This window comes from Urocitellus parryii, chromosome 12 (assembly GCF_045843805.1).
Source record: "Urocitellus parryii isolate mUroPar1 chromosome 12, mUroPar1.hap1, whole genome shotgun sequence".
NCBI classification, from domain to species: Eukaryota; Metazoa; Chordata; class Mammalia; order Rodentia; family Sciuridae; genus Urocitellus; species Urocitellus parryii.
The window spans coordinates 14,314,435-14,339,728 of record NC_135542.1 but is presented as its reverse complement, the minus strand read 5'-3'; the positions used below and the strand labels follow the sequence as shown (position 1 = coordinate 14,339,728).

The 25,294-nt window shown below is 60.4% G+C and overlaps 1 protein-coding gene across 1 annotated transcript; it reads left to right on the top strand.

Moving 5' to 3' along the window:
- Positions 1-602: 602 nt before the first annotated feature.
- Positions 603-10,387, top strand: LOC144249579 (prominin-2-like). The gene is given in 15 exon segments (XM_077791691.1): positions 603-968; positions 1,043-1,308; positions 2,100-2,191; positions 2,306-2,390; positions 4,086-4,214; positions 4,498-4,569; positions 5,264-5,319; positions 5,321-5,354; positions 5,474-5,527; positions 5,739-5,819; positions 5,991-6,059; positions 6,765-6,854; positions 7,065-7,171; positions 7,524-7,597; positions 9,949-10,387. Coding segments are annotated over 14 exon segments (1,284 nt in total). The 5' UTR covers positions 603-883; the 3' UTR covers positions 7,588-7,597; positions 9,949-10,387.
- Positions 10,388-25,294: the final 14,907 nt, after the last annotated feature.

Genomic DNA, 25,294 nt, shown 5'->3' with positions numbered 1-25,294 from the left:
TTCAAATAGATGAACTGTATGGTATGTGAATCATAGTTCAATAAAGCTGAAAAAAAAAACAAAAAAAAAATAGTTATACACAAGAAGACAAAAAGGGGGGGGGGCGGGGAAACACACTTTGGTGTCAGGAATTTTGGGTGCAAAAACCTTTGTCCCTTGCTCAATCTGTGTGGCTCCCTCCACCACCTGTATAAAGAGTGTAATAACAGAATCTACTCCATAAAGGGATTAGGAAGACAGTGAGGGAAAACGCATGAACAGAGGAAGACAGTGGCTGGCACACAGTTTAGACTCATGAAGGAAGACAGCCTTGAAATAGTAGGAGATAGGGGAAGAAAAATAAAAGGGAAGAGACAATCATAAAGACAAAAGAAAAGAATATTAAGGTCAGATTTTCTGCCAAGATTGCTGGTAAAATTTTTTGCTGCTAAATGAGTTACCAAAAAAAAAAAAAAATGAACTTTGAGGGTTTTAGGGGGCTTTGAGTTCCAGAATTAGAAATGCTGAACTGTGGACTCAACAACAAAATAGGGCAGAGAAGGCAGGCGGCGGCCACGCAGCGGCCCTGGAGCCAACCGTAGGCAACACAGCAGCAGGGCGCCTTCCTAGGGTGCACACAACCCACCAGGGCCCGGGGGCACAGGAAAGGCGACACTGCGGGCTGACGTCCGAGTCATCCGTCTCTGCACTGAGGCCACCGGCCAGCTGGAATTAAGCTGACGGAGGCCAGTGCTCTCCGACTCCACCTGGAGAACCACCATCACCTTCAGAGCCCCGCGGGCGCCTCTCAGCCCCGAACCCGGTGGGCATCACCGTGTGACCCCGGGGGTCGCGCCTGCCCGCCGGGAAAGCAAGGCTCGCCAGTTCCCTCCTCTTCACCGAAATGAACCGTGAAGAACCGACTACGCTTCACGGTCATTTTACAGCCAAGCGCCCCGACGCCCACAGAGGCAAGGAACGCGCGCAAGGTCACCCAGCGGTCCCGGGCTGGATGGGAGAGCCGCGGGACGCTGCTCACTTTCCTCCGCCCGGACTCCCGCAGGCCCTGGAGACCCCCGGCTCCCGCGACCCCTCCCCGCGCTCACCGGTCGACACACCGCACAGCGCAGGGACGCGGCCCTCAGCGCGCACCGCCGCCGCCATGCTGAAGCGCGAGCCGCGCCTCCTCCCTCCGGGGCAGCCGGTCCTTCGCCTGCCGCGAGGCTCCTCGTCAAACGGCGGGCCCCAGCCCTCGGCTGGAGGTGCGAGACCCGAGGACCACGCCGTAGCCCATATCGGGTGGGAAGGATTATCCGGATGGGCCACAGGGTAGGTTGGGTCAGGCGTAGCCGCGGACAGCTCCGCGGGGTCCTCGCGCTAGGGCCCGGGGGCGGGGCTGGGGCGGGGCCAGCCCGGGGCGCGGGTCGGCGAGTTGGAGGTGGCTGCTTGTGAGCGCCCGGGAGGTCGGGCTGGCCCAGCGAGCTCTCCAAGGTACCCACGGCCGGGACGCACGAAGTGTAGGGAGGATCCACAGGGGGGTGGGCTTCAGCTTCGTCTTCGCCGCGCCCCTCATCCTCCTGGTCTTCCTCACCTTCCTGGTGGGCGGCAACGTGCAGACCCTGGTGTGCCGCAGCTGGGAGAGCGGGGAGCTCTACCAGGTGGGCCTGCCACCGCTCCGGGGACCCAGAGCCGGCGGAGGGAGGCGTGGGTAGAGAAGAAGGGGCGAGAGGGAGAGAGGGGGGCAGAGTGGGCACAGAGACAGGAAGGCCCAGGAGACAGGACAGGGGAGAACCCGTGCGCCTCCAGACAAGGACCTCGTGGTTCCACTCACACCTGGCCCCTCCCTCCTCCCACTCTGAGCCCGGGGCCTGGGGCCCTGGGTGCGTTCTGGTGGTGAGCTGGGGGCTGGCCTGGGCTCTCTCCGAGGGTCAGGCTGACCCACCACCCTCCCAGAGAGTCATGGGAATCGCCCCAGCCAGGAGGGGCCCGGGGCTCATTCAGGTTACAGGCAAGCTCTGGGTCTGGAGATGCTTCCCCCGGCCTGCTCTGCCAGGGTGGGCTCAGGGGAGCGGGCAGCCTGGCCACCACGCTCACCCCCGTCTCTCCCTGTCCATGCCCAGTTTGCAGACACCCCGGGGAACCTGCCCCCGTCCCTGAACCTGTCCCACCTTCTCGGCATGAGGAAGAATGTCAGCGTCCTCCTGACCTATCAGTGAGTGGGAGCCTGGGCTGGGGGCAGGGGGGCCTGCGGGGAGGGCAGAGTGGCTGTCCCCTTAGGGTGATGCGGGCCACCAGCCCCCTTCCTCTGTGTTCACCCTCCCCCCAGGCAGTGCAGGGAAGGGGCTGCCCTCTGGAAGGTCCTGCAGCTGGATGACTCCTACAACCTCGAGAAGCACCTGGATCTCAGCCAGGTAGGAGAACATTCCAGAAGGCTGTGAGGACCTCTCCTGCAGATACTCCTCCTCAGGTCCTGCTTCTGTGGAGGCGCCGATTCTGGGAACCCAGGGAGTCTGGTTGAGGTGCTCGGGGCCTGGCCCAGGACTAGAGCCGGGCCCCTGCCCAGCACCCAAGGCCAGCCTGACCCCCAGGACTCTCCCTGTGCCTCCTGGAACTTGGGGCAGTCGCCTGCCAGAGGTCACACAGGAAGTTGGTGGAGATGCTGGCCCATGCTGGCCAGGGGCAGCTCTAGAACAAACCAAGATGCCACCTCCCAAGAGAGGGACGGACTTTGAGAACATGGCTCTAAATGTGTGGAGGCTGTGAACCTCCCCTCCTGCCTCCCTGGTGCCTAGTTGAGGTGGGAGGTGGAGCCATTTCTGAGCGTGTCCTGGGAAACCCACACCCCTCCCTGGCCTGCCCCCGCTGCCCTGGGAAGCAGCAGGCTGACTTCTGATTCTGCTTCCTCCCGAGTTCGCCCCCAACTCCTCTCAGGTCCACCCTGGTTCTTGGTCCACGGGGCCCAGTCCCAACTCCAAGCCTTAAGCTGTGTGACCTGGGACAGCTGGCGTCAGACCTCAGCTCACTCCTGTCCGCTTCTTGACCCAGAAAGGAGGTCCACTGAGCTGGCGTACCCTAGGGAGAGGCCAGGGACACTGCCCCAAGGTGAAGGCTGCTGGCTGGGGGTCCCGGCTCCAGGGAGAGAGGTCTCAGTCCTGGTCCTGGGAAGGGAAAGGGTCCAGCTCAGGGAAGAGTCTGGACAGATAGAACTTAAGGTCCTCAGAGTCCATCCGGCAACTGACCCGGGGGACCTTAGAAATGTCATCATCAAGTCAGAAAGCCACAGCTGATTATGCAGGGATCAGTGAGGCAGGCGAGCCTTCTGGGGCCCGCTGCGTTGACCCCCCCATACTGAGACCCCCTCCTAGGAGGCGGGGGCTTTTCCGTCACAGTGGTGGTGCCGGGAAGCAGCCTGGGGGAATAGTGAGTGGAGATGGGCTGCATTTTCTAATTTGCTGTGCATCGTCCAGGAGATGAACCCCCTGTCTGGTTTCAGTTTCTCTCTGGTAAACTCTGAGACTGAACTTTCATGAGCCCTAAATCTCTTGCAGTGATGGTAGGACAATGCCAAGGATCTTTCCTGGAAATGCAATTGTCTCCCTCCCTCCCTCCCTTCCTCCCTCCCTCCCTCCCTCCCTCCCTCCCTCCCTCCCTCCCTCCCTTCCTCCCTCCCTTCCTTCCTTCCTTCCTTCCTTCCTTCCTGTAGTCCACAAACTTGGGCCTCAGCCACTACGTGGGAGTCTTCGCTCTAATGCCTGGGGCTGGTGTCTAGAATAGGTAGACAAATGAAAAAAAGATGATCTCAGAACCTGGGGCCCTGGATCTTTCCTCAACTCTGCGGATGTGAAAAAGAGGGGCCAGAGGACAGGGAGGCCCGTGCTGGCAGCCTGGTGGCCAGTAGATGCAGCGCAGAGGCCGGGTCCTGGAGGGTGTGCAAGGAGGCTGGCAGGGGGTGGGGTGCGTCTGGGTGGTCCTGCCTACCCAGCACGGAGGTCCTGAGGGCTGGTGACCGCTGACCACCGGCCTGGGGAGCGTCTGGGACCCTGGCTTGCCACCTGGGCGTGCTCCCCATCCTCCCCCTCCTCCCCCAATACACCCACAACCTGCAGCAGAACTTGCAGAACTTCAAACCGAATGTGCAGAATCTGGAGCTGTTGAGCCCCGAGGCCCACCGGGACCTGGAGGCGCTGCAGAGCAGTGGGCTGGAGAAAGTCAACTACCAGGCCTTCCGCGTGCAGGTGGACATGGCCCCTCAGGTCCCCGCAGGGTGGAGGGGCCTCAGAGAGGCTCTCACCTCCCAACCCTCCCAGCTGCTCCGGGGTCCTCCCTGCTGGGAGCCGCCACGCCCTGGGCCCACCCCCAGCGCTGTTCCTGGTGCTGAGCCCCCTGCAGCCCGCGCTGGGCAGCTCCGCCTGGGCTCCACCAGAGGGCGCCTCCTTTTGTGGTTGTCTTGGGAAATGTCTGAAACGTGGCCAGGGGCCTCAGCACTCACCCCTGGTGGCCTCTCCCGTCTGCCCTCAGATCCAGAGCCCTGTGGTGAAGACTGACCTGGAGCAGCTGCCCCAGGAGCTGCAGGGGCTGGCCCAGGCCCAGGTGAGAAGCCGGCAGAGGAGGCCCGGGGGTGCGGGAGGCCAGGATGCTTGCATGGGAGAGGGCATGAGGGCAGAGGCAGGGGACCGAGGGTCCCCTCACCAGTGACAGCTGAGGCTCTTCGTCCCCAAACTGGGCTGCAGGCTTTGCACCATCTGTTCCAACTCAAGCTCCGCCACCAATGGGCTGTGTGGCCTGGGATGAGTCGTTCAGCCTCTCTGAGCCTCAGTCTCTTTATCCATAAAAAGGACTGACGTCACCTCAGATCAGATGAGGTAACTGGCCTGATATCGTGTGTCTCCTATGCACACGCCCGTCATGGACATGCAGGGACAGGGGTCGCGGGGACCCCAGGACAGCCCTCCAGGGGAAGGAATGGCATTTTGTAATCACAGATATTTAGAGTTTGGGACGTTCTCTCTGACATCTCTGAGACCCTGCAGCCACCTAGCTTGGTGGGCAGGCAAGGAGCGTCCCTTGGTGTCTGCAGATGCTACCGTAGCTGATAAGGGTCCCGTGGCTGACTAGGGGCAGACCTAAAACTCGGGCACAGGTCTCCCTGGAGCTGAGAAGTCTCCTCTGCTGCCTCTGATCCTAGCCTCCCACCTCCCCTCCGTGGAGAGTCTGGGTCAAGGATTCTTAGGCAGAGCCTGTCTCGCGGGGCGTGGGGGACATTCTGGTCTCTGTCCACTCTCAGGGCAATTCTTCGTTGGGGCAGCAGCTGAGAATGGAGGCCCATGGGCTTAGAGATCTATCAGGAGAAGGTTGTCCCCCGGCAGAACCTGGTGGTGAGTCCTGAGGCCCAGGCGCCTGCGGCCTGCCGGGGAGAGGGCAGCGAGGAGCAGGAGGCCCGGGGGCCACATGCACCCCTCGCACCCTCCCCCACCAGCATGGTGTCTCCCCACAGGCACAGCTCAACCTCAGCGTCAGGGCCCTGGAATCCGCTGCCCCTCGTCTTCAGGTGGCCGCAGAGGGTGGGCATGGGCTGCAGACAGAGGGAGGGCCACGGTGAGGTGGGAAGGAGGAGGGGTGGGGGGCCTTGGGGACCACCACTCAGTCTCAGGGCCCTCGGCGCTGACCCCACCCTGCTCAGGTGAGCGGTGACTGTGGGGAGTGGCTGGCTGCTGTCCTGCTCCCTGAGGGGGACAGAGCCGAGGCTCCTCTCCCTCCAGCTGCAGACTGCGGGCGTCCTGAGCCACGTCGCTGACCTCGAGAGGGAGCTGCCTGCCAGGGCCGCCCGCATCCTGATGAACGTGAGTGCGGCTGGGGACCGGGCTCCCCCCCAGCCTCTCCTTGAACCCTGACCCTCACGGTGGCTCCCAGGGAGGCCCATCCTGCCCTGAGGGTGTCAGGGCTGGGGTAGGGGCCTCCTGGCCTCCGGGCCTCCTGGCCTCCTGCCAGCCTGGGCCTCCTCTTTCTTGCAGGAGAGTGCCTGCTTCCTGAGCCGGGAGTTGAGCTACTTCTCGCAGTACTTGGCCTGGGTGAGAGAGGAGGTGAGTGGGGGCTTGGACCTAGCCTGGCCTCAGAGCAGCTGAGGGTCACCCACGCCCAGGGGAGCAGCTGGTCACCCTGTCCTTTGGAGGTGCCCCAGGCTTTCAGGGTTGAACCCAAACTCCCAAACCTGGCATCGGCACCCCTGGTTTTGCTGGCTGATCTCTGCCCGCCCACCTCTGCCCAGTGCCAGTGTGAGCTGGGAGGGCCCTGGCCGTCTAGAATGTGCCGTCCACGCCGTGCCCCTGCCCTTCCGTGGTCACAGCCCACCTTCTCTTCCAGGCGCCCGCTGGCCAAACCTCTGAGAGCTGTCCTGGCTCTGCAATTGGCCACAGGGGGCTGGCCTGGCCTGAGTGTGTCTGTGCACATGCGTGTGTGTACAAGCACATAAGGCCACGTGGGCAAGCACGTGCACATGTATGTGTTGCTGTCCAGTGAGGGCCACTCAGAGCTCAGTGCTGGGCACAGGGTGGGTCTAGCTCGGGCCGAGCCACCAAGGGCAGGAGCTGAGCAGGAGCAGGAGCGTCTCCATCTCTGGGCCTGCACCCTGTGCCTGCCCAGGGCCGCTGCCCGCATCTGTGTAAGCTGTGCAGGGCCCCAGCCATGTCCCTGGACCTCTGTGTGTCCCTGTCCACCTCTTGCTGAATGTAAGGTGCACACCTGAGGGGCAGGGGTCTCCCCATGTGCCCACCTCCTTTCCATCACAGGTGACTCAGCGCATCGCCACCTGCCAGCCCCTCTCCGCAGCCCTGGACAATGGCCGTGTGATCCTGTGTGACATGGTGGCCGACCCCTGGGTGAGTGCCCCGGCTCATCAGGGCCCGTGGACATGGAGGCCCATGGATGGGCAGTGTGAGCAGGCCATGCGGCGCCCCCAGCCCGGGGCCTGCTCCCAGCCCTCCCAGCGCTGGTCATAGCTGTCCCCGTCCCTCGCTGGGCCAGTGCGGAGGCTGCAGAGCAGCAGGGAAGGCCGCCCGGCCAGCTGACTGACCTCACACCCCTTCCAGAACGCCTTCTGGTTCTGCCTGGCCTGGTGCACCTTCTTCCTCATCCCCAGTGTCGTCTTTGCTGTGAAGACCTCCAAATACTTCCGTCCTATCCGGAAACGCCTCAGGTGAGGGGCTGCCAGGATCTCAGGGGACAGGGGGGCCACTGGAGGCCCAGGAAGGAGACTTTATAGACACTGGACCTCATCCCCTGCCCTACCTACTCCTGAAACCTGGCAGAGAAGAATCATAGTCTAGGCCTGAAGAGACACATGCACTAAGGAGTTCCATGGCCTGGAAGTCCTTCCCTATGTCTGCCCCACATCCTTCTTACTGTAACACATCCACCGAAGCATAGCATCTTAAAACTCTTCCTCTCTCCTGGAGGGCCTCAGAGGCAGGAACATCAGGACTTGGGTTTGTCCCTGTGTGGGAGCTGGGGTTCTGTTCTGGGGACACTTTTCTTTTGCTGTGCCGCAGCTCTACCAGCTCTGAGGAGACTCAGCTCTTCCACATCCCCCGGGTCACCTCCCTGAAGCTGTAGGATGCAGCAGGTAAGAGCTGCTCCACCCCTCAGTTCCTCCATGCTGGGGGCTCAGGGTGGGGAGCAGAGGGGCTGGGACCAGGGGTCTCCAAGAGGGCAGGGAGGCTTGGGGACCTGGTGGCGTCTGGGCCCGGCTGTGGCCATTCGGCAGCGGATCTGAAAGGCGGGAGCCCTGGTCCCCGCCCCCCAGCACTCTCTCCTTCCTAACAGGGCAAGGTGCCCCCTGGGACTGCCTGTCCCCACTTTGATTCAGCCTGGACTAGAGGACTTCTGTAGCTCTTGCCCTAGAGCCTAACCTGGCCCCAGATCTGGGCTGTCTCCCAATTCCACCTTCCCTGGCCCCATCCTACCTGTTCCCCTTCCACCCTTCTCTGCTCATAACCCCCTTCATTCACCTCCCAAATCATACAGCGCCTGCAGGTTCCTCCAGGTGTCTCGCCCTTATCCTCCTTGCTGCAATACATCAGCACCAAGAAGCACCTGTTCTTCACCTACTGGAACCCCGTCCCCAGCCCCTTGGGTGGGACAGAAGCCCTGCCCAGCCCTGCCCTGTCCCCACCTGGGGCCCCCTCTGTTCCTCTCCAAGCTCCTGCCTCTTGCCCTCACCTCCCATCAGCCCAGATTCCCTCCTGCTCCCTCCCCAGCCCTCTCCTTCCTCCTCCAGGGAAGTCCTTCTCTCCCTTTGTCCCCTCTTTATCTGGTCCCCACTATTATCTTGCTGGCCCCAGGGACTCCTCTACTCAACCAAACTAATCAGGCCACCACGACCCAGGTCTGGGCTTGGGCCCTGCCTGGTGGCCCCTGAGCCCTCCACTACCCTGGGCCCCAGCCTGGACTTAAGGGACCTCAGTGGGGTGAGTGGCCTCTACGGCCCGAGCCTCTGCCTGCACCGGGTTAGGAGTCCTTGTGTCAGCCCTACCCCTCCCTGCGTCCCCTCCCTGCTTCTCAGGAGGCAGCGTCTTCCCCAGCAGCTTTCCCAGGAGGGCCCCTGTGTACATGGCTGAGGCCATCCCAGCCCGTGCCCGTCATCACCGCCAAGCTGAACCGAGTTCCACAAGGGAGAGAAGAGATGGCAGCTCTCCGTTCCCTGGAAGCCTCGGCTTGGGGTCCCAGAAGCCAGGTCTCTCAGGCTGGGTCCCTGAACCCAGCTGGGGTTTAATGAGGGTTGTGGAGACAAGAGTGCCGAGGCCTCTTCTGGCTTCAGGCATCCAGGGGTGATTCCAGCCACCAGCAGGGGAGCAGCACCCATCTGGGGGCCTGCCCAGGAGCAGCCAGACCTGGCCCCCAGCCTGGCTCTGGTGCTGGCTGGCTGGGCACCAGGAACATGCACTGCAGGTCCCTCACCTCGGTGTCTCCTTTCATAGCATGGAGGCACCCTAGCCCCATGGAGGGTCGTGACAATTAAACGTGATTTGTGGAATGCCCTTGGCCGAGGGCTGCTGTTTTCCATCACGACTTAGCTGGACCAAAGGCAGAGCCAGGGTCTGGGTGGGCACAAGGGAAAGGGGAGATGGGTCCGTGTTCGAAGGCCAAAGCCCATGACAGCGGTGGTCTCCTGAATTTCAGGATGTGTCTGTGTTTAATTGTGTCTTACAAACCAGCAACAGATTTTCCACTGGGAGTCAGGGTGGGGCCTATGTGACATCTCCAACAAGCATCCTCACATTCAGCACAGTCGCTCTTCTTGGCTTTCCCCAGAGGGTTTTATTTGTTTGTTTTGATGTTTGCTCGCAGGCCGGCTTGTGCAGAGGAAGTGGCACCCTGCCTATTAAACATGCCATGGGTGCCATGGCACACACCTGTACTCCCAGCAACTCAAGAGACTGAGGAAGGAGGGTCACAGGTTCAAGGCCAGCCTCAACAACTTAGTGAGACCCTAAGCAATTTAGCAAGACTCTGTCTCCAAATAAAAATAGAAAAGGTCTGGGGATGTAGCTCAGTGGTAGAGCTCTCCAGTACCATAAAAAAAAAAAAAATGAAGTAGAAATAATGTAAAAGTCATGTCTAGTTCTCTATTATAATTGCCTCTTGTCATCAATATATTTAAGCATAGTTTTGCCTTTTTGTTTTGTTTGTGGTGAGAGGGATTGAGCACAGGGCCTCGTGCGTGCTAGGCAAGCTCTCTACCGCTGAGCTCCATCCCAGCAGCAGAGTTATTTAAAGTTGAGTAATTCCTTTGTAGGGAGACCCATGGGTCTGTTTCTAGTGGCTGTTTTTCCCCTGGGTTTTGTTCGATTTCTCGTATCCCTCTTTGGGGACTTGGTGGATTTTGACTGACTTGGGTACTCACTGTATCTGAAACCAGTAGGAGGCCTAGGATGAAGTTCTCTTCCTCCAAGAAACCTATGTTTACATCTGCAGGTGTCTGGGGACCTGGCAAACCAGGTTGCTTGAGTCCACTTGCGGGAAAGAGATGATTTTTCCGTCCCTAGGCGGAATTCTTCATTTCCACTTGACTCATTCCTAGCCTGAGGGTCTCTGGGGTCCCAGCCCAGAGTACAACAGACGTGCCGGGCACACTCTTCTCGTGGGCCTGGTCTGTCGCCCCAGAAGTTGTTCAAAACTCTGCACCTTTGCGGTATCTTCTGGAATCAGCAGACCCTCTAGGGAGAAAGCAGCCGCGGTGCTGGGCGCCGGTCTCTGGATGTCCTCCTTTCCCAGGTCTTGGCACTGTGATCCGTGGCTGTCTGGTTAGCTTCCTGGTGCCCTCAATCACCCTTAAATAGACCTACATAAGTATACATTGTAAATATTAAATGTATACATTATGTATATTAAATAAATCAGTAGGTTAAAAAGCTGCTGGCTGCTGTGCAGGTGCTTCTGTGTGTGTGCACGGGGGTGTGTACATGTATACGTGCAGCCACATGTCTACATGCAGTCATCTGAGCAACTTTTAAAGTTGTCCTCAGCTGGAAATTTGGAACAAATCACCTTTCCACCATGATCAGAAGTCATGGTCCTAAAAGTCGATTTTGATATTCCTCCTGAGAACTGGCCAGTGGCCGCCTCACTTCAAATCTAGTATCCAGAAGTCCAGCCCAGCCCCGCCGAATGCTGGTTTTGCACCGGAGCTTGTTCAGAGAGCACCAGTCGTTCAGGGCTGGGGATGGCACTCAGCAGTTGACAAAGAGGTGGAAATGATGTGGGAAGGTCGCCTCATGACCTGGTTTTAGAATGTTGGGATTCTGCCAGGCAAATTCTGCTTCACAGGTGAAACAAAGTCCCCATGATCACAGTCTGGTCTGTCATTCCAACAGGAGCAGATGTCAGGGGTCCTGAAGGGGGCGGTTGACATGTGTGCTTGAGCAGACGAAGCTCCATGATGTTTCTGTCTGGTTCAAGTTCACAGAAGTTGGACTCAGGTTCTCTGGAGCTGAGCCTGGGGGTTTCCTGTTGGATGAGCCGCTGCTTCCATTCCCTGCGGGAGCACGGGAAGGAGGCTGTGTCTCCAGGGAGATCTGATTCAGATGTCCTTGATGTCCCTGTGGCAGAAGAGATGACAGATTGGGGACCCTGGGAGTTCTGCCAGGTGCTCCACCTGGCTGCCCAGCACAAAGCCCTGTGGCAGATTTTGCCCAAGAAACGCCACATGGGCCAGGACATCTGAGGTCCCTAGCAGTGGCTGGGTGTGCAGAAGGAGGGCCACGTGATGGGGCTGGGACAATGTGACTTCACCTGTATTCACTGAGCTGAGTATCCGTCAGGGAGTGTGCTGCACACTTACCTGAACTAATGACCAGGTGGCCAGCGCTACTCAGCTACTTGGTTGGGAAAACCAGAGCATGGACACTGAACAGGGGCTGAGTACCAAGGGCGCCACCTATCCAAGGGGACCCACGGTGATGGCGGCCTTCGGAATCCTCCGCGCCCAGCCTGACAGTCTGTGGCCCTGCTCAGAATGACAGTGTCCCCGTTCCCACCTGCTAGAGCCAGGGCCGTCTGCTTCGCGCCTTGGGCCTGCCTCTCCCTGGGCCCTGCCTCTCCAGGCTGGAATGCCAGGGACTGACCCGGGAGGCGGTGGCCAGCCTGCTCCCCACACCATGTGCTGCTGGATGGAACCAAGCCCCTTCGGAGGTCCCCAGTCCTCCCTTGGCTGTCCTGGAGTGCCATCCTGGAGCACCTCACAGTCCTCTATCCTACACGTGGTGACTGAGCTTCAGAGCGCTGGGTGGGGAGGGAGGTGGGGTATGCCCGGGGCGGAGACCCCCACCCAGCCTTGACCTGCGCCTGAGTGACACAGGTGGGAGGGGGTATGGGGGGGTCATGGGGTCCTGCCCACACGGAGGGGGCTGGGGTTAGAGGAGGGGTACTAGAGGGTGTGAACTGGGCCCTGGGGGACGGTGAGGAGTGCCCTTCAAGCCACAAGGAAGGTGGGCCTGAGAGCAGTTTAACCAATCCAGTGGCTGATGTGTCAAGGCCCTTCCCCTGCACAGTCCAGCAGGTGGGAGATGAGCTGGTGGCTGGTGGCTGGTGGCAGAGCTACAGAAAGGACGGGTGGCCTCCATGAAGGCCCTTATGACAGTCGGCACGGGGTCTTTTAGCTCAGTCCCAGGAAGCCACGGGGAGAAGGGACAAAACTTCGCCAAGAGAAGGCAAGTCTGCCACTGGGCACTGCGGGCTCCTTGGTCCCTGAGAATCCAGGCGGGGGCCGGGCTCTGGAGACCCTTGGATGCGCCCCCAAAGAGACAGAGGTGGAGTCTGCGACCTCGCCAAGCTGAGGTCAGCTGGAGGCTGAGCACAGCCCTGGGCAGTGCACCTCCCACCACTCCCACCCTGGACAGGAGAGTGGACGGGAGGGGCCGAGCTGTGTGATGTGACGCGAGAGACGGCCATTTGTATCTCCCTACCAAGAAGTGCCCTCGGCCCCAACTGTCCCTAGGGCTCTGGGAGGGCAGTGGGCAGAGGAGGTTTCAAGGAGATACCGCTAAGGTGCTTCTGGTAGGTTCCAAAGCCGCAGCTGCACCAGCTCAAGTCATGTGACACTCCTGGGCCTTTGGGGGCCTCAGGCATTCTCAGTGCTCCCGTAAAGAGGGGCTCCATGTGCACGGTGAGCCCCCTCCAGCCCCTGGGCCTTGCTGACAGGCAGGGTCTTCCGGGGAGGAGCCGCCCCCTGTGACCCAGCACTTCTCTCTTTCCTCCTCCTCGGCCAGGAGAAGCAAGGGCTGAGGAAAGGACAGGGGCAGGGGGCTCCACAGGTCAGGGGTCCTGGGGACGAGGGGCTTGAACTTGGGCCTAAGGCAGAGGGGTTATGGACAGACATTGAGGAAGGGCCAGAAGACCCCAAGACTTGTGGGCAGGGGTAGGGAAGTCCCTCACCTGGACAGGGCTGATGCGGCCACTCTGAGAGTCTGGGGGGGAGTCTGTGGGGCCCAGGTGGGGAGCCCCACTTTGGTCTTTTCTCGTTCTTATTCTCCAGAGGCCCAGCAGAGAGACCCCGGGGGCAGTGCCTGGAGACCATGGGGGCCAGAGGAGGAAGAGAGTGTGGTGACACCAGGACCCTGAAAGGGCACATGCACCCACTTCTGTGTCCCATGGGGGACGCCCACCTCAGGGGGCTGCAGGGCAAGTTCCCAGAGCACTGCCACCTGCACCACCCCCATCCCCCTGCCCCTGCCCCATGGCCCAGCGGAGAGAGGGGAGTCCCCGCCTGTTCTGTGCAGGTCGCCAATCCCCAGGAAGGGCCTCTGAGCAGGGGAAGTTCAGTGACTTGGGGACTGCAGAGGGCCGGGGACTGTGGCCCTGGTTCTGCAGCCTGTGTGTAGGTGAGGAAGTGTCCAGGCAGATGGTGGGACTTGGCTCCTGGCGGGCCAGGCAGGTCTTGCCCACCGCGCTCCGCTCCGTGGGGAAAGGAGTAGCCTTTACTCACTGGCCCCGCCACTGACCAGCCCGGGACTGGCCGACCTTTTAACTCTTCCGGGTCTTCCTGTCATTATCATAGAGTGGGACCAAGACACTTTTCTCCCAAGGCCCCCACAAAGACAACATGCTCATCAGACCCAGCTTCCGGAAGTTGGCTAGGAGGAGTGGCAGGGCTGTCCCTGTCCCTGAGGCAGGGAGCTTGGTCCCCACCCCAGCTGCCGAGGGGCTCCCCTTTGTCAGGCAGTGCTGCTCTGGGACTAGAAGCTTCTGGCAGACACCTGGACTGTCATCCCCCCTCTGGGGACAGTCCTCCTGGCCTCAGTGGGTCAGCAGCTCCAGGCTGTTTTCTCCCCTGGAGCATCTGAACACTGAAGCTAATTGGCTGGCTCAAAAAGGGGGGTGGGGAGGGCTGCGAGCTCCTGAGCACACTGCAGAGGAGGGGGCGGCCAGGGCTCTGTTGCCATGGGAACCACAGGCACCGCACAGGCGGGCTCCTCCGGGCACCCAGAGGGGAAAGTTGGCAGAGCTTTCAGGCACCCGGCTCCTGGGTGCTTTCCCAGGGCTGAGAAGAAGCTAGGGAGCCCGCCCCCCCAAACGGCAGTAAGACCCCCTCTCCCAGGGATCCCCGGGGCCCCCACCTCTCCTCTGCCGCTGCCCTCCTCCCAGAGCATCTGGTGAGGTCCCGCTGCTGCCCTGAATGCTCTCCGACCCTCAGAGCCAGGCAGCCAGGACAATGGTATTTGGGAAATAGGAAAAGTCCACGCTCCGGGGAGACTCCCACTCTGCAAGGATTATCAGGGTGACAGGGAGGTGATTCAGGGTCCTGAGAGACAGAGGAAAGAGATGGAAGGACCCCTGAGTGTCACCCTGATGATTTTGCCCCGGGCTGTTAATCTGTCCTGGTGGCCAGCCCCCCTACAGAGCCACAGCAGCCAGGGCCAGCTTCTCCACATTTGTGTCCCAGGGGAGGGGTGCAGGACAGGGAGGGGCCGGCCTGGAAAATGCCACCAAGAGGCTCCTAGAGCTCCCCTGGCAGGACAGGACCCCTGCCCCGGGAACAGCTCCCACCAGTTGCTGCTCCCTGACCCAGGGCACCCCCTGCACCTTCTGCACCCCCAGTTGCAACCTCCCCTGGTAACAAAGAAGAGGGGTGATGAGAGAGAGAGAGAGAGAGAGAGAGAGTGAGTCAGGGACAGACACCTGAGGGGACATGACCTGGAGGACAGGACAAGGGGCCAGGATTTGAAGCCATGTACAGAGAGAGCCTGGGAGGGGACCAGAAAGATGCAAGACAGACTCGTGCATATGTGCGTGAGAGGGAGAGCGAGGGAGGGGGAGAGGGAGAGGGAGGGGGAGCAGGAGGGCGGAGCGCTGGGAGGCAGGGAGGGAGGGTGGGGTAGGGGTGTGGGCAGGGGGCGGGGGGGGGGGAGAAGCCACCGGTGACAATTACGTCTGGGTCCATGCAAACATGAGGCAGCTGCCAGCTGCGCCGCCGGGCAGTCCTGGTTGCCTGGGCTGGGGAGCGGGGCAGCCAGCAGCAGTGCCCGCCAGCACCCGGGATGCAGCGGGACAAGGTAGGCGCTGGCCGGCGAGGGCTCGCCTGGGATGTGGAGGGGACGTGGGGCTTCTGGGGACTGCTCGGGACCAGGGATCCTCTTAGAGGTTCCTTCTATGACCCCATCCTCTGCTGTCCCCTTTAAGGTGACGTTGAGACCAGGACTGGAGGGCAGCCCTATGGTCCTGCCCAGTTAGGTCCCAGGGACAGGGGTCAGGTGGCCGGGAGCTGGCTTCCACTGTCCTGAGGGTCAGGGGAGGCAGAACACAGGAGGGGTGTCTGGTGCTTGGAGGAGGGCCAAGGAGTGCGTGTTCCGGTTCACTGCTCAGTAGCTAGCGAGTGCCCTCTTCTACCAAGGACCCAGAGCAGCTGTCCGCTCTGGTGGGGCTACTGGTAGGTTGGAGAGGAGGTGAGGGAAACACCTGACACAGGGGTCGAGAAATAAAGGTAGAGGGGGGCAAGGAGGAAGAACTAACTGTAGGCAAGGAAAGTGAGCCAGCCCCCAGCCCAGAGTTCACCCTCAGAAAATGCCGTCCAGTGCCCTGCAGCTGCTGAAAGGTGCGGGACAGTTTTGCTCTGCCGGAAAGAAGAAGCACCAGAATTAGGTCTGGCTGCTCAGATCACCCCCAAATAACAGTGGTTAGAAAAAGGTTGATGGCGATTTTTCTCATGCAGATGTTGAGAGGGAGGTGATACAGGGCTGACACAGACCGACCCCCCCCACCCATCAGCAGGGACCCAGGCTCCATCTGTCTCCCTGCCCAACATGGCTGCTGGCGCTCCAGCCAGCACATGCAGGTAGAAGTAAGGATAAAGAAGGCAGGACCAAAGGACCCAAATAAAATCAAGGTCTTGTGAGTAAGAAAGAATGAATACTGGGCTGGCATCTCTTAATCTCGCCTCCCGAGAGAGGGCTTCCTGCCTTTCCCACCCATGAGGACAAGCAGCCCAGAGAGGGCTCGAGGCTGGCTTCAGATCACACTGTCCCAAAGCCCAGGCTGCCCCGGCCCTGTCCAGGCTGTTTCTCAGGGACACCAGGAGGATCAGCAGAGGTGATGACACGAAGCTTTTGAGCATGGTGACAATGAACGTTGAAAAGTTGCTTTCTCTCCTGTCACCTCAAGTGTCCCCAGTATCTGCCAGGAGGGCAGAGCAGACGCGGGGAAACCTCAGGCTTTCCCGAGGCTCCCTGTCCACCCGTGCTGTGGGTAGCCCAGGTCACGTGACCCGCGGCTGGCGTGAAGGCTGGCCTGGTGCGTACTACAGCCTCACCAGCACACGCTCCCGCAGCCCCAGGACAGTCCCCGGGAGATCATGCAACGCAGCGTCCACAGGCAGGGGCTCCTACCGTCCAGCGGCACCCAGATGTGCGTTCCAGCTCTGTCCACCCAGAGGATGGTCCCCCTCCCCTTGCCTCTGCTGCTGGAGATCACCCCTGGAGCGTGGCCACCACTGTCCCCGCTACATGGGCAGAGTGAGTGCCCCGAGTCCTGCAGGTGCATCTGGCCCTTCTCCTGGCCGTTGTGGCCCCCTCTCCGGCCCTACACCCGCCCCACAACCAGCTCCTGTGGGTCTCACTGTCCTTCTGCCCACCAGAGGCCTTCCTGTGTAGGCCTGGCCAGGGACAGGAGTGGAGCCCACACCCCTGGGTGCTGGGCCAGGCAGGGGCAGTGGTTCCCGGGGAAGCCACCGCTGGAGATGGGGAACGGCACCTTCCTCTCCAGGGACGGCGGGGTCTGCCGTCAGCACCCGCAGGGGATTGGCTCCTCTGGTCACTCTCGCCAGCCCCTGCCCCCAGCCCTGCCCTGCCCTGCTCCCTGCTCTCCCCAGCTGCCCGTTCACCAACCCTGGCTCAGCCTTGGGGTGGGCACTGCCGCTCCCAGCCCACAGACACTGAGGCCCAGAAGGGGGTCCTATGTCGCAGCACCAGGTCCCCAGGAGCATCAACTCCACCAGCTCTTAGGAGAAGGCAGGGAGCCTGGGCTGGGCTCACCGCGATGGGCGCGGGCGCCGTCCTGGGACTCTGGGGGGCTGTGTCCTGGAGGCCCAGCTCAGCCCGGGAACCTCTCCTGCCCGGCTGCAGCCGTCTTGCACGAACTTGTGCAAAATGGGTCCTAAACTGCTCCCTGGTTTCCAAAGCCCCTGAGAGCGCAGGTCAGGAAGTGGCCCTGCTGTCCAGGTGGCGTGGAGGAGAAGGCCAGGGTCGAGGGGCAGGAGCCCTGAAGTTCCCCCTCCCTTCTGCTCCCGTTTCACAGATGAGGAAGCAGGAAGCTGGCTGGCAAGCGCCGTGGTCGCTGGGATTTGAGCCCCGCTCTGCCTCATTCTCAGGCTTGGGCCCCAGGGCTCCGGCTCCAGGGGAAGACTCCAGGGGGCCAGGGCATGCCCCTACCCAGGTGACCGGGAAGCTGCCCGCTCCCAGTCCTGAGGCCTGGCTCCTGCCTCCCCTTTCCGGGCTGAGGGTGCAGGAGTGTGGCGGAGAGGACCCCAGGGTTTTACACTCCACCGCCCCTTGCTCTCCAAAGCCTTCCACCAGAGTGGAGGGCTGCCTTTCTGACTCCGAGGCCGAGGCTGGAGCCCCCTGCTCCCGCGGACCACCACCAGGCTTCCCTGGGGGTTCCAGAAATGGCCTCTTGGAGGGGGAAGGACACCCCTGCCTTCCAAAGCAGAGAAAGAAGGGACCAGAGAGGTTGGGCACAGCCCCTTTCCTGGTGGCCCAGCCCCCGGGCAGGAGGGAGGCACCTGACTCACTGTGGTGCCCACCCCCGCCCCAGCAAGCTGATGTTCCCGAGAACAGGTGCGTCTGTCAGCTGTGCTCAGCCCACGTCCTAGAGCCCACAGAGCCACGTGACAGGGAGGAACCCAGGGGACCCGCAGGTGCCAGCTTGGTGGGGGGGACAGAGCTCAGCTGAGACAGGAGGACATCAGAAGGGGCCCCGTCCCTCCCCTCGGTTGGCTCAGTCTCCCCTCTTGGATCTGCGGCCTCAGCTCTCTGCCCAGCTGTCCCCTCTGCCAGAGGGGACGAAGCACTGCTGGCCTGGTCTCCAGCTCTGCCTGTCACCCTTGCCTCCAGCAATGGGCAGTGGGTGGCCACCAGAGTAGATCCAAGTCCCTCTGCCACGGATGGCACACCCCACGCTCAGCGCTGTTGGACGGGCACTCAGGGCAGCCAGATGCTAGCCAAGACTCTGCCCCTGTTTCTCTGGACTCAGCCCTGCTCCCTACACCCTTTAGCTGTGTATCCACAGACAAGTTGCTCAGCTTCTCTGTGCCAAGCGCTTTTGATTTTCCTGAGGAGATATCACCCACCTGGATGAAGGAGATCATCTGCCAGCTTGCTCCGCTGAGGGCTGCGTAGAGGGGGGGTGTTGACGCCATGGCTTTCTGGTGGCTGGGTACCGCCTGGGAAGGCCAGCCAGCCCCGCTGGTCAACTCTGGGTCAATGTGATGCCCCCTTCTCAGGGTGAGGGAGCCTGCGCCTTGGGGAAGTTGGCCGCCGTCAGTCTCAGGCCAGGACGGCAGGTCTGGCCTCTCCTGCTCCAGCGCTCTGAGAGGCCGAGGCCAGGGGCGTGCGGCACGTGGGTGGGTGTGCAAATGTGCCTGTGGCTGTGGGGACCCGGCCGTCTCAGCCCCCTGCTGGCCCACACCTGTCTGTGCCCAGGGTGGGTGACGAGCTGGGCTCCCAAAGCCTCCCCATCCCAAACCTGGGAGCCCGCACGACACAACGCCCACCACTGCTTCCCGCCATCTGTCCCGCAAGATGGAAGTGGAGCCAACCGCAGCGGGCGCCTGGCGAGACGGCCGCGCAGCTGCCGCCCCTGAGGACAGGGGACGGGTGGGCAGGCCCAGGTCCCGGCCTCGGGCAGCAGCCCGGGAGGAAGTGGGTTGAGACCTTGGACCTCCTTCCCCCATGGGCAGGAGCAGGATTCTCTGTGTGTAGGAGAAGCCCTGGAAACCTCAGCTGCACTTCCAAATAGGATGAAGAGCTTCACAGAGTGGCCCAGGCTCCCCTGAATCTGACCACGGAGCCCCCGAAGGGGTGGAAATCTCCCAGCAGATCCCAGCAAGCACCTGCCGAGGGCGGCAAGTCTGTTACTGGCCATGCACTTGACCTCTCCCCCTTGTCCTGGGCAGCGGCCTGACGCAGGACCAGAGGGTGGAGACCCGTGGTGGTCTCCCTCTGGGGCTCTGTGTTCACGCCTCACCTAACCACTCAGAAACCAGCCAGGGTGTACTAGGGAGGCCCTGAGCAGTCGGACTCTTTGTCCAGGCAACCGAGCTGGGTCGTGAGGGTCCCAGGTTCCAGGCCCCCTGAGGTCAGCCCTCCAGTCTGACTGACCACAGACCTCTTCCCTCTGCGCTCGGTGGTCTGACACTATGCCAACTGGCCTGAAGCCCACCCCCAGCCAGGTTAATTAACTGGAAACCAGTGTAAACACTGTCTTTTCAACAGGTAATCTCTATAAATATTATTAATGAGCTATTTTTGCTTCCGGTACACAAATATTTGAAACCCAGAGTGTGTTTACACAGAATATCACTTCTCAGTTTGGACTAGGTCCACACCACCTGTTCAATAATCCTATGTGGCTGTGGCCACTGTGTGGGGTAGCTCAGACCTTCAGGCGTCACTGCTGGGCCAGGTTCGGCTGGGATGAGAAACACAAGCTTCTTAGCCTGTTTGTCCTCCCCTGTGATAGTCCATTTTCACTGACTATTACAAAATACCTCAGGCAGGCTGCCTTTTTAAGACAAGAGGTTCACTTAGCTCACAGTTTTGGAGCTGGAAGTCAGAGAAGCAGGGTGCAGGCTCTGACGAGGGTTCCTTAGGCTGCATCACACCATGGAGGAAGTGCATGTGTTTTTCTGAGTCTGGGGTCTCTCCCTGTCCTTATAAAGCCACAACAATTCAATCATATGCCCACACCACTGACCTCATCTAACCTAACCATTTGTCAAAGGCCCCACCTCTAAACACACGCAGTCCTGTTAAGTGCCCACCCTTCACTAACGTCAGGCTCTGGGGACTCAACTGCTCCATGGGTTTGGGGATGAATCATAGTCAAGCCACAACATCTGCCTTTGCTGTTTGTGCCTTGCATGCTTCACCAGGTGCGAGTTATTTTTTCTTAATTAACTGGCATTTCAAATTCTGATACACTCCCGGGAAGGGGCATTTTCTTTTTTCATACCAGGGATGGAACCCAGTGGTACTTGACCACTGAGCCACGGTCCCCAGCCTTTTTTTAGTTTTATTTTGAGACAGAACTTTGCTCAATTGCTGAAGCTGGCCTGGAACTTGCAATCCCCGTGCCCCAGCCTCCCCAGCTGGGTGGGTACCTCTGTGCCCAGCTGAAGGGGCATCTTTCAGTCAGTACTGTCAAGGGAAAGCTGACAGCCGTCATGCAAGTAGGGGACCCAGCAATGCCACAAAAACACATCGACTGCGTCCCATTTCCACCTGCGCGGCCTGATGGGGCCAGGCCCCCTCTTTGTACAGAGGTGGTGAGGGGAGCTGGAGGGGTACTAAGTCACCTCTCATGCCATGCAGGGGCATCTCCCGGGAGCCTGTGACCTCGGGGCAACCCCAGTCTGGACATTAAACAGGTGGGGGGTGCTCCTGTCAAGCCAGGGAGAGCGCACACCTGGGGTCCTGGTGGCCTGGTAAGAGGGTGTGCAGAGGAGCCTTTGCAGGATTTGGGCTTCGGGCGGGGACTGGGGTAATTCTGAGGAACCTCTCTGTGTTGGTGTGAGCTTTCAGTGAGTGACCTCTCCTGACACGTAACCCCGTACCAGCACACAGCAGTGTGTCACCCTGCTCTGGGGAGCCCAGGTCCCTCCCCCACCCCCACAGGCCAGGGGGACTTGGAAGGAAGCCTAGACTTGCCCCTGGCCTACCTGTGAGTCTTGGCTCTGGGGTGACCGGCAGAGAGTTGCCCAGCTACCTGCAGCCTCTACCTTTGACGAAAGTTATTTATTTATCTATTTGTATCAGGGATTGAACCCAGGGGCACTTAACCACTGAGCCATATCCCCAGCTCCTCTTGGTATTGTATTTAGAGACTGGTTCTCACTGAGGTGCTTAGGGCCTGGCTAAGTTGCCGAGGCTGGCTTTGAACTCGCGATCCTCCTGCCTCAGCCTCCCAAGCCCTTGGGATGACAGGTGTGTGCCACCTTGAGGGAATCTTGTAAGCCTTGCTGGGCACTGTCTCTGGGACATGGTCTTGAACACCTATGTCACCAGGGACTCTGTGGATCCCCTGGACCCAGGTCTTCTGGCTTCATCAATCTCTGCCACCCTGCCCTGGCCATCCTGGGGCCTGTGGACAATGACAACTCTGTCACCAGTTAAAATGAGGCAGAATCAGGCAGGAGCCCATGGAGTGAAGGTCACTCCGGTGGATTCAGGAGAACATCAGGGTCATCACCTTGCCGTTCATGGGTATTTATCAAAGGCCTTATTTCTGTTTGTATTTTTAATACTCTTTTTTTATGAGAGTATTTGCAATTTGAATTTTTTATTGATCTGATTGTGGTAAGAAATCAACAGAGTCCTGCAACCTCTTTACCTGATTTCCATCTTACAAAGCTAGTACAATATGGCAGCTGGAGTATCCACGGGGATGCAGTCCCAGATCTTATTCAGATTCCCCTGGTTTTGCATGTACTCATTTGTGTGTGTGTGTGTGTGTGTGTGTGTGTGTGTGTGTGTGTGTGTGCGCGCGCGCGCTGCACAGGTTCCCAAGTCCGAGACACAGTTAAGGAACACAGTGTTGCCCCAGGACCCCTCCTCTTGCCCTCTGACAGCCACCCTTTCTCCCGCCTGCCTCTCCCTGTCCCCAACCCCTGGCCTTCTAATTGGTTCCCCATTTCTAAAATGTCATTTCAAAATGTCACATAACTAGAATCACACAGCACGTGACCTTCAGGATTGGCCTCCTTCATCCAGCCTGGCAACCTAGAGATTCACCCAGGCTGTTTGCTCTCATGCGGAGCCCGTGACATGGACGCACCACTGTGTATTTAACCTTCCCCCATGGAAGGACACCTGGGAGGGTTCTAGTTCAGGGCTCTTACAGATAAAACTGCTGCAAACTCTCGTGTGTAAGTGCTGGAGCACGTATTTCCAGCTGTCTTGGACCAGTGCCCCGGAGTGTGATGGGAGGGTTGGGCGGTCGATGCGTCTTCAGTTTTCTAAGAATCTGCAGAGCCGTTGTTCAGAGGAGCCACAGGGTCCTGCCTGCCACCAGCGAGGAAGGAGTGGTCCAGGGTCCCTGCATCCGCCTTGACCTTCGATGCTGTCACTATTTTTTATCTTGGCCATTGAGAGGAGATGGTTCTCTGGGTGGCTCTGCTCACAGGTCCCAGAGTCTAATGGAGCTGCCCATGTGGTCAGGGGCTCGTCACCATCTCCGTGTCCCCTTCCACTGGAGGGCTGTCTGCATGCCTTTCACCCACGTTCTTGCTGGATGGATGGGTTTTTTCCTGTGGAGTTTGGGGGGTGAGGGTCTCATGGGTGCCAGGGTCTGTGACACGAGGAGCTGTGGACACATGGCAGGACCCACCTCTTTTGGAAGAAGAAAATAAATGCACCTGAAAACAGAAAAAAAAAATAGGATAAGTTCCAAGAGGACAAGGTTCCCAAGTCCAAGACAGCAGTGCTGGGACGGGGACCCAGGGGTTCTCCTAGGCTGAGGGGGTGCTCCCAGAACCAGACTCCTGAGCCAGCCCCTGAGCATCCACAGGACAAGTGTCCAGTGCAGGGGCATCAGTGCCCCCTCAGTGGAGGGACAAGCCCAGCGCAGGAGGAGCAGAGGAGGCAGGTGGGGCAGGCCGGGTGGCCTTTGTTGAAACTCCGCAGGAAGCCAAGGGGGGAGGGGATGTGACTTATGGGCTCCTCCTGCCCCAGCTCTCCTCTGGTCACCTCTCAGCACTGGGCAAGGAGCAACGGGGTGGCCTCCCAGGGCTCCCGCTCTTCAGAGCCCGCAGCCTCCGCGGCCAAGAGGAGGGGTGCCAGGTCGGCTGTTGAACACTCCTGACAGCTCCGCCAGATCCTCTCCCAGACAGACAAGTGTCAAATATTCATGAGAGTGACCTAGTGGTCACTCCCCGGCCTCCTCCCCTTCTCCCACAGCCTGATGGGCCTAGTCCCAGGCCTTGGCTCCTCTCTGAGGCTGTGTGGATAGCTGGGCCTCCCCCTCCAGCCTCCTAGGAACCTACTCCTACCTCACAAGGAGGCGGTCACAGGCCCTGCCTTGGGGCTCACAGGTGGGGCCCCGGCCCCTCAGGCAGGCAGCCCAACATCCCAGCCCCGCCCAGGCCTCCCAACACCACCCCTCCTGGGCTCCCCACCAGGGCCCCTTACCCCGGGACATGAAAGACTGTTGACTTGGTTGCGGGGGCTGGGGAACCCCAAAACTTCTGTGAGCTCTCCAGGGTCCTGGCCCTATGACCAGTCACTCTGGCCAAGCCTGTGGCCAAGGCCACCTGAACTTTGGCATCAGAAGGCCTTGGCATTGCCAGTGTAGTCCTGGGACATCCCAAATTGTCCCGGGGTGTCATTTCCTGGTCTGTGTAATTGGGTGGTGTTCCCGCCCTGTAGGTGGCAAGGAGACGACTTGAGGCTCAGAACAGACATGCACCAGGGGGCTCGGCCTGCCCGTGGGCCTCCCAACCTTCCCAGGTGGATAGAACCACCATGGGGTGGAAGCCAGGGACACCACAGGCCTCTCCCAGCCTGGCCCCCGCGAGACAGAATCCCTGTGACCGAGCTGCGCCTGGCCAGGGTGGCCCTCGCCTGCCCTCACCAGCGCTGTCCTGGGGTGTGAACTCACAGAGGTGACCTGAGGACCACCTTGGCCTCTCCTTCCCACGCGCCCACCAACCCGGGCGCAGATCCTTCAGCAAGGAACCTGGGAGCTGAGAGGCAGCAGCTGCCCGCCTCCCTGCCCGCTCCTTGGCTGAAGCGAAGCCTTTATTCACGGAGGCCATTTCTCTCCTGAATAAGATCTTTAATCATGGAGAAGGTGCCTCTCCGACCAGCCAGGGTAGGGTCCCTGTGTGTGTGCCTCCCTGGGCACCCCTGGGCCCTCTACCCGCCTCTCGCCCCCTTTCTGCCCATCAGCACCGTCGGCCCTACCCAGGCTGCAGCTCTGGGCACCACTGATGCCCCTCACAGCGGGGCCAGGCATGGAGAAAGGGGGCCTGTGGGGTATTGCTGAGGAGGTGTGTTGGGGAGGTGGGGACAGCTGTGGACAGGGGAACTGACAGCTGGGACCTGGCTGAGGGGGCCTGAGAGCCAGCATCAGGGGTTTGCACACTGGCCGGCCAAGGGGTCACTTCATCCAAATCTGACCCGGAGTCACTGTGGGGCCATGAGCCATGAAGCCACTGGAGGGTTGTCCTCTACCTGGAGCCTCCAGAACGCAGCAAGCCCCTCAGCAATTCAGGGATCATGGCTGGGCCTCTTCCCGTGTTCAGATGGTTCCTACAGAATGCAAGCAAGACGGAATGGAGGCCAGGGGCTTGCTTCCTGTGTCCGGCAGCCAGGGAATGGGTCTCCAGGCTGGGCTTTGGCTTTGACCCCGGAGCCAGTGTCTGCACTGAGCTGGCCCGGCATAGCCTCTGGTTCCAGGGGCAGCAAGACCAGGAGGTCACTGAGGGTCCCAGGCCTGGTGCCCTTGGGACAGGGGCCAGCATCACCCAGCCTCACAGAGAGGCCTCACTGGCCTCTGGCTGTCCTGATCCGACTCCTAAGCCTGGCTTCCTGTCCCTCCGTGGAGACGGTGACAGGACTGGCTCCCTGCCTCCCTCCCCCACCCGACTGCACATCTGCCTGTCACTCACGCTAAGCCACAAAAGGCTTTTCAGAACTGTATGAAGGTCACACCCGTAAAGCCTCTGCAGACACCTCAATGGCCCTGGCTCTGAATGGCTGACAACCTGGCCATTCAGAACAGTCCCGTGAGCCCCAAGACTAGCACATGGATACCATGAGCCCAGGGCTGCTTGGGGGCCGTGACCCAATCACAGGGGCCGAACCTGTCCCATGGCCACAGGTACCAAACACAAAGGCACAGCAATGCCCAGAGGGACCACTGCGGCTGACTGCAGCTGGCCGGAAGGGGCCACGCGGCTGCCCCTGGGGAACTGAAGACCCGGGTGGTCTGGAAACCAGGATGATGGAGGGGCCTCAAATATTGTTACAGGAAATCAAGTCCCACTGCTCTGGGGCTGTCCTTTCTCAGTTCACACCAACTCCGATTCAGGCCCCTCCGTCTCTTAACCACCCAC